Below are 9,103 nucleotides of genomic sequence, written 5' to 3'. Positions count from 1 at the left end.
ACACACACACACACACACACACACACACACACACACGTACACAGACACGCACAGACACACGTACACACACTCACACTCACACACTCTCACTCAAACACACACACACACACACACACGCACACACACACACACACACACTCTCACACACACACACACACACACACACACACACAGACACACACACACACACACTCTCTCACACACACACACACACACACACACACACACGCTAAGAATAGGCTGGCCTGATCTGTTCACCTGAGCTTTTACAAACCAGCCCAGCATCAGCGGTGCCTGTTCTCTGAGATCTCTCTGCGTCTCACCTGCACACTTCAACCCAGTGACCTACAAACACAAACAGCAGCTCGCTCACATTGTCCCGCTGTAATTCCCGCAGGAATCCGGCGAACGCAGCGTCTCATGACGCCTGTTATTCACATCAAACACACTTCAGGCCACGTTTAATGGCATAAATGCTTGAATAATTCTGCGTGAATAAACATTTAACGCACTACAGGTGCAGTTCAGCCATATTTGATCTTTTGGCCGTTCATTCACACACAAATGAAGATTTATGAGGGTTTAGTGGCTTTCTCACATTACAACAGCTAAGACAGACGGTATGATGGCATTTCAAAACCCTGAACAAACACATGCAACCGGCACACTATAAAACCAGCTCATTTTAATAGCTTTTAAAACACTGTAACGAAATGTCCAGGTCATATTTCATGCCAAAACAATAAGTAAGAAATTCTGTTTAGCAATTAAGAAAAGTAAGCCTATTATTATTATTTTGTCATTATCTGCATGAAAATTTCCCCCAAAATTTAAAAAAAAAAAAACATCTCTTTTACTATAATGTGGTGTTAAAAATCATCTTATTCAGATGCCTTAATTAATTATTCATTTTAAATTATTATTAGATTATAATTAATTAAATAAAAACTACTATGTACTTTAATTTTAAATTAAATTAAATTAAATCCCACAGCACAGACAAATACTGCATAAAGAGTTTTATCAACACTACTCAGAATTAAAAAATTATTATTAGATTATAATTAATTAAATAAAAACTACTATGTACTTTCATTTTAAATTAAATTAAATTAAATTAAATTAAATTAAATCCCACAGCACAGACAAATACTGCATAAAGAGTTTTATCAACACTACTCAGAATTAAATGTACAGTCGTGGCCAAAAGTATTGGCAAAAAACAGCTATTTTAAATTATAAAAATATATCACATTTTTACTGAATCTTTCATCAAATAAATGCAGTCTAAATCACTGAACCCAAACGTTTGAATGCTGTAAACCTGTTCGGAGACAATCATTGTTTTTGCAATTCCGTTCGGTGCCACTAGAGGCGCTAAAATCCCACATTTCTGCTTTAAACACATGCACAAACACTACAGGTTCAATCTCACATCTGGGGACCTAGCGAGTTATTGAGATCAATTACCCATGAGCCACTGAGCCAAACAATTCACCCCAGACGCTCCAGGTGCAGTTATTAGTGCACATGAAGACTTTGATTAAAAACCGTCCACTTCAAAATGTATAAAAATAAATAAATAAGCAAACTTTTAAATAAACATTGTATATAAATAAATGTATATAAATAAATAAGCATTTAACGAAGTAGTCAAAATTTATAAATAAATAAATAAAGCATCCTTTACAGAAGTATTCAAAATATATACAAATAAATAAATAAAAGCTTTTAAAGAAGCATTGTATATAAATAAATAAATGCATATAAAAAAATAAATAATATATAAGCTTTTAAGAAGTATTCAAAATGTAAATGAATAAATACATAAAGCTTTTATAGAAGCATTGTACATAAATAGATAAATATTAAATAAAGAAGTATTCGAAATGTAAATAAAGAAATAAATGAATGTTTCAGTTCAACATTTTTTAAATGTTTCGGAACGTTCAAAAGTAACATTCCCATAACGTTTGAAAATGACACAATGGCATAACCAAGAAAAAAAACATTTCTAAAGCTAAAATCGGACGCGTTAAATGTTCAGAAATAACATTAATGAGAAATGTTCTTGGAATGTACTCTTGTCAGCTGGGATTAAGAGCGTTTTAAGATTTCTAAACAGAAACTACAAATGCAAATGAAGTGCGTTCTGAGCGTGTTTTACCAGTCTGAAGGAGCGCAGGACAGACAGACCCTCCACGTTGGACAAACCCAGCTCCATGAGACTCAGACTCACGATCAGACTGTCAAAGATGTTCCAGCCCTGCTGAAAGTAATAATACGGATCCAGAGCGATGATCTTCAGGACCATCTCCGCGGTGAAGATGCCTGTGAACACCTGAGAAGAACAGCAGCAGATTTACATTCATGCATCGGACAGACGCTTTTATCCAAAGTGACTTGCGTTAAATATCCACTTCAGTGCAATCCCCAGGGAATCAAATCCAATCAAACCGCTTGAGCTACAAGAATCTTATTTGTATGTACATTATGTAAAGAAATATATACATGTTGTGTAAAGAATGTATAAATAGTTGTATAAATATAAATCAATTATGCATATAAATATATGCATGTGAATGTACAGAGGTGGCCAAAATCATTAGAACACTAGTATTTTCAGCAGCTAACAAAATGGTTATATATACTGTATATATATATATAATGGTTTTGGTATATAAATAAATATATACATGTCAATATATATATATACACATGTATTTACATTAGTTTTTACAGATTGAGACTTGCTTGAAAAACATGGTAAATGTTTAGTGTGATATTCTTCATCTGCTGAGTAATTTAAGTAATATTAAATTAAAATAATAAATTTAAATAAAAATTATTTTGAGTGCTTAATAGTCAAGCAAGCTTCATTTTCTGTATGCACAATATATTTATTTATTTATTTGAAATATATTTATTCTACTCGGGGTTGTTATTGTTAACTAAAACTATTAAAATCTTTTATGAAATAAATTAAAAATACAGAAGAAAAATAAACAACTGGAAACTCTGACTAACTGAAATACGATTTCTAAACCTAAAAAAGATCATAGAAAAATAGAAAAAGCTACTAAAAACAAAAGCACATGACAAAAATTTAGCAAAAAATATATATATTTCTAATCTGCTCATTTTTATTGTTAACTAAACCTATAAAATGGATGTGACCTGTTATTGTAACGCAGTTTTTATTCTTTAAATTACATTTTCTACTTAATTTTTATGTTCTGCAGGGCACTGTACAATTATTGGCAGCTGCTGAAAGCATAATTAAATTATGCAAAATATTTAAAAAAGCAAAGTCGGAAGGGGCGGGGCATGTGTGTTTGTTTTCTACAGCTGCTCTGCTTCTTGTTTCTGGGAGCCGAGCGTTTGGATGTGACTGCGATACGTGACACGGAGGAGTCTCTATAAACATCTGAGAGAAACACGTCCTGTGAAGATGAGCAGAGCCCTTAATTACTGCTTTAATCTCACCAATAAACCCAGATCTGGAGGAACAGCCACGGCCTCTGCTCGTGGAAACACGCTCCGCGCACACTTCAGCCCAACAAAACATAAGCCAGTGAATGAATGAATAAACAAATAAATAAATAGGCGAGTTCATTTATATAGCACATTTCATACACTGTGGCCATTTAAAGTGCTTCACAGAAAGAAAGAAAAAATAGTAATCATAAAAAGTTAAAAGTCAATAAAAGAAGTAAACATTTTAGAAAATAATAAATTAGTTCAAAGGAAATAATGTTATTATTATTATTATAATGCTATTATTTATCAAATGAAATCATGTTAGACACATTCAAATAAATACGTAAATAAATTAAAAATGAATCTAGTTATTTTCATGTTAATTAAACACATTCACCCCAAATTGGTAAATGTGGACATTTTTTATTTTATTTTTTTATTTTTTTGGTCATTCTAATTGTTCTCAACTGTGATTCTCATTAGATTCACACATGAGAATTTAACTTTTAAATATTAAATTGAAAATACAAAAATTCAAATTAATTAAAATTTGTAATATTTTTAATGTTTAAATGTATTTTTTTTTATTAAACAACAAAATAAATACTACTATGGTGCAGTGGTACAAAAAAAACTTTAATAAATAAATAATATAAAATAAAAGTAATTTATTATTATTATTGAATTTATAATTCTAATTTCTGAATTGTAATTCTCATTAGATTCTCTTTACTGTAATAATTAAATTACAATATACAATATAATAAAATATTTATATATTTAATATTTTATGTAATATTTTTATATTTACATTTAAATTCCTACATTTTATTTAAATTAAACAGCACAATAAATACTTTGATGTAGTACAATTACATTTAAATGCAAATAATCAAAAAAATAAAAAATTTACATTTTACAAATTTTACATCTAGGTTTCATTTTCTTTGTGTAAAATATAATTTCTTATTTCTTTCGTCTGGTTTTGGGATGAGATTATGAGCTAGACGCGTTCAGAGCAACGGACAAATACAAAAACTAACTAACTAACGGAAATAAATAAGTTAAAGTTCTAAAATTTCTAAAACTGAAATAAAAATAAATTAAAAGCTAAATAAAAATATATAAAAAACATATACTATAATATATAATATAATGCTACTAAAAATGAAAAATAAGCACGTAACAAAATTAAATATTACATTTAGCAAACAATATAGATTTAAATTCTGCTTGTTGTTATTGTTAACTGAAACTATTAATTGAAATAAATCTGGAATAAAATAAAATGTAAATATAGAAAAGAAAATAGAGAAATCTGAACTAATTGAAATTAAATATGTTCAAAGTACTAAAAATACTAAAACTAAATTTAAAAAAATTATAAATGAAAGATAAACAAATTATTAAAAAAATGAAAAAAGCACAACAAAACTGAAATGAAATGAAATTATTAAATTTGGCAGTAAGGGTCTTGACACTGCAGACAATATGGATCTTCATTCTGCTCGTTGTTGTTGTTAACTCAAACTATTAAAAATCTATTTGTTAAGTGAAATAAATCTGAAACAAAATATAAATATTAGAATTTTTTTTTTTAATTGACAACTACCTAAAATAGTTATGTTGAAAAAAAAGATCAAAATTAAATGCGACAAAATCACATAAAATTTAACTAAAATTAAAATGAACATTTAAAATAAATAAGTAATTCAAAATATTAATAAATACTATAATATTACATAAATAACACTAAAATAACACAGATTGTATGTACTCTTTGAACGTGAGATTTTACATTAATTTTTAGGAAATATAAGAGAAGTCACTCAAATGAAATCCTTTTAAAATCTCAAAAACCAGCAATGAAATTACGTGAGAGCACAGTTTCTCAACAAAGTCTCATAAAAATCTCCCAAAGTCAAACGATCCGAGCTGCAGTCCACATCAACATTATGGCTCTATAATCTTATTGCGCGAAGACGAATTCCTCTGAAGACATTTTGGGAGAAAGATAAGAGATGTTTAAATGAAAGACTGCTGAGCGCTGAGCGAGAATCCTCCGGGTCTCCAGTGTCTCTCCAGCCGTCAGTGTGAGTTTTATCATCTAACACAGATTACAAACAACATGTGAGCTCTGACTCTGAGCCGCTGTGACCGCGGGCCGCTAGCACACACTGCTTCACCGCTGTCGGCACGTCTCGCTCTCAAAAACTAATGCTGCGTAAGCCAAACATCACAACTCAACAATTCACACCAACAGCATAATCCACGCCTCATGTCTCTGTGAGCAATAAGGAAAGCTTATTGAATTATATGCAACATATTATATATATTATGTATCAAAATATATTTTTTAAGATTTTTCTGGAAAAATATCTTCCACCGTCTTTAAAGGGGAATGTCATGAAAACACAATCAGGTCAATAAAATAAAATAAAATAAAATAAAGAAAAAATAAATAAAATAAATAAATAATAAAATAAAATAAAATAAAATAAAATAAAAATTTTAAATAAATAATAAATGTATAATAATTATAATAATAATTTTATAAATAATAAAATAAGTAGATAAGTTTCTTTAGATTTTATGATCAAATATGACATGTTCTTGATAGCCTTAGTGAGATTCACATTTTAGTATGGCTAAAAAAAAAAAGAAGAGGAAATAAGGAAGAAAAATGTTAATTAAAAAATGTTACAATAAGGAAACCTTTTTAAAAAAGCTGTAAAATATATGCAAAATATAACATTGAGTATAAAAATATATATATATTTTTTTTTTTAGATCTTTCTGGGAAAACATCGTCCTCTTTGAATGTGAATTTCAGGAACACATTCAGGTCACATTTCACTAAACTAAACTAAACTTAACTTAACTTAACTTAACTTAACTTAAATTTAATTTAATTTAATTTAATTTAATTTAATTTAATTTAATTTAATTTAATTTAATAAAATAAAATAAAATAAAATAAAATAAAATAAAATAAAATAAAATAAAATAAAATAAAATAAAATAAAATAAAATAAAATAAAATAAAATAAAATAAAATAAAATAAAATAAAATAAAATAAAATAAAATAAAATAATATTATATTAAATTAAATTAAATTAAATTAAATTAAATTAAATTAAATAAAACAAAATGTAATTAAATTTAATTAAATTAATTAAAAATAAAAATTATAAATTAAATAAAATTAAAATAAATTATAAAAATAAATAAAATGATATATATATAATTTCAAAATATTAAATAAATTTAGTTTTCTTTAGATTTGAGTATAAAATATGAGCCAGACATGTTCTTGACAGCCTTAGAGACATTCACACTTTAGCAAGGCTGGACAAACATTTCCAAAGAAGTTACAATAAAGAACCTTTTTTAAAAAGGCTGCAAACTGTATGCAAAATCTAATATACACTGCATATTATATATCAAACTTTAGGATAGATTAAATTCTCGGTGAGTTTGAGTCTTCATCGCGGCTGGACAAACACAGGAGCGGCGCTGAGGTGTTGCTGTCTGTAACTAACATGCTCTGCACTTTAATCTTCAGATGACGAGTCGATAATGCTGTCAGTCATGCACAAACTACCCGTCACTCATGTGAAGAGACCGTATTGATCTGAACGTCCTCGTATGACTCCGTCTACACCATCTACATCCTCAAACACCAGCAATATTTCTGCAGTGCACAGGCTTTATTCACTGCACACTCACTAGATTTGCTAAAATGTGCCAAATGCATCCAGATTACACTGCGCTGGCTGCTGTTTCCCACAATGCAATGTGCTAAAGATGACTTTCCGACCGGTATAACAAATAAACGTGATATCAACATCTGCTTCTTGACTTATTACTCAAGTGGACGTTTTATACAAGAATGTTACAGTTTTGGCCAATGTTTGTGTATTTTTATTTTCAGTAACTGTGTAGACTGATATTGAAATATCAGGGCTTGTTGTATTTATTCAATTAAAAAAAATAAATTAAATTATATATATATATATATAGAGAGAGAGAGAGAGAGAGAGAGTTTTGTATTTAATATAAATAAATTATAAATATAATCATAACATTTTTAAATGTATAAATATATAATTTATATGCATACATTATCATTTTGGGTTTTTAAAGTGCTTCACAAAAAACATAAAAAGTTTAATAAGAAATAAAAATTATAATAAAATAATTTTATTGTATTTTTTATTTTATTTTTCAATAGAATAATATTTTATTAATCTGTGATGCATTAAATTTATCAAAAATGACAGTAAAGACGTGTATAATGTTACAAAGGATTTCTATTTGAAATAAATGCTGTTCTTCTGAACTTTCTGTTCATCTGTGAATCCTGAGAAATAAAATATATCACGGTTTCCACAAAAATATTGTGCAGCACGACTGTTTTCAACATTGATAATAATCAGAAATGTTTCTCGAGCAGCAGATCAGCATATTATACTGATTTCTGAAGATCATGTGACACTGAAGACTGGAGGAATGATGCTGAAAATACAGCTGCGCATCACAGAAATACATTACAGTTTAACACACATTCACATAGAAAACAGCTGTTTTAAATCATAAAAATATTTGACCATTTTTACTGTATTTTGATCAAATAAACGCAGCCTAAATGCAGAAGAGACTTTCAAAAACATTAAAAAAATCCCAAACTTCTGAATTTTAGTATACATTTATATAAATGCATACATTAAAACATTTTTAAATATAATATAATATAACATAATATTACATTTATCTAAAGATTCAATATTCATTTGAATACATTTATAATATCAACACATTCCTTTAAATGCTACAGTAAATATATTTCAATTAGTGTTGTCAATCGATTAAAAAAATTAACGAATTAATCGCACATTTTTCTGAAATTCTCGATTAATCCCACCTAACATTAAAGTTTTTAAATATACTTTTATATTGCAATAATTTCACATTCAATCTTCAAATGAATGTACAAACAACATAAAGACAGTATATTTTTAAATATTTGTTTAAAGGCATCTTTTTTTTATGACTGAAGGTCAGTATCACTGATACCAATACTACTGATGTCTCTGTAAAATTGCCCCCCCCCCATATTTAAGCATTGACTAGCCATTCAGCATTACAGTATAATTGAGAGCTATCAATTTTAACATTTATTAGACTTTTAAAAATAACTTCTAATTTCAGTGAACTTAAAACAATCTTCACATAAACCCATTATAATAAATATCATATTTACCTGTGCCCTTCAGCAGAAATATACAGAGATTGAAATTGAAGTTATCAAACACTAAATTCTAAATTAAATACAGATGAATCCTTAGAGCTATAAAAGGTATTTTTCCTCTTTTCTCTGTGTCCTTTGACGAACAGACATCACAGCAGCTGGTTATTAGGTTGTTTTGGCTGCTATTACTTTAAGAGCTGCCGCTGCTGAACGTGACGCGGATCTGACACGCATCAGATTTTCTCTCAACTCTCTTCATCTTTTCTGTCTCACTTCAGGTCTTAAAGTCTCTATTAATGAGCTCACGAGTTGAATCGGGTGTGTTAGATGAGGGAGACTGTGCTGGGCTCCAGGACAGTTTTGAAAACCAT

At 28.5% G+C, this 9,103-nt stretch overlaps 1 protein-coding gene across 1 annotated transcript in view; it reads right to left on the bottom strand.

The window, feature by feature from the left end:
- The window catches only part of LOC107554363 (sodium channel protein type 3 subunit alpha-like), a 72,316-nt gene that overhangs the window by 9,823 nt on the left and 53,390 nt on the right, over positions 1 to 9,103 (bottom strand). Inside the window, exons 12-13 of the mRNA XM_016236852.1 lie at positions 2,168 to 2,341; positions 259 to 345 (exon numbers count right to left, since the gene is read on the bottom strand). Coding sequence (XP_016092338.1) covers positions 259 to 345; positions 2,168 to 2,341 — 261 coding nt within the window. The remainder of the gene's footprint in view (positions 1 to 258; positions 346 to 2,167; positions 2,342 to 9,103) is intronic.

This window comes from Sinocyclocheilus grahami, unplaced genomic scaffold (genome assembly GCF_001515645.1).
Source record: "Sinocyclocheilus grahami isolate Dianchi unplaced genomic scaffold, SAMN03320097.WGS_v1.1 scaffold499.1, whole genome shotgun sequence".
Classification (NCBI taxonomy): Eukaryota; Metazoa; Chordata; class Actinopteri; order Cypriniformes; family Cyprinidae; genus Sinocyclocheilus; species Sinocyclocheilus grahami.
The sequence above is the reverse complement of the archived record's forward strand: the minus strand, read 5'-3'. Positions and strand labels throughout refer to the sequence as shown.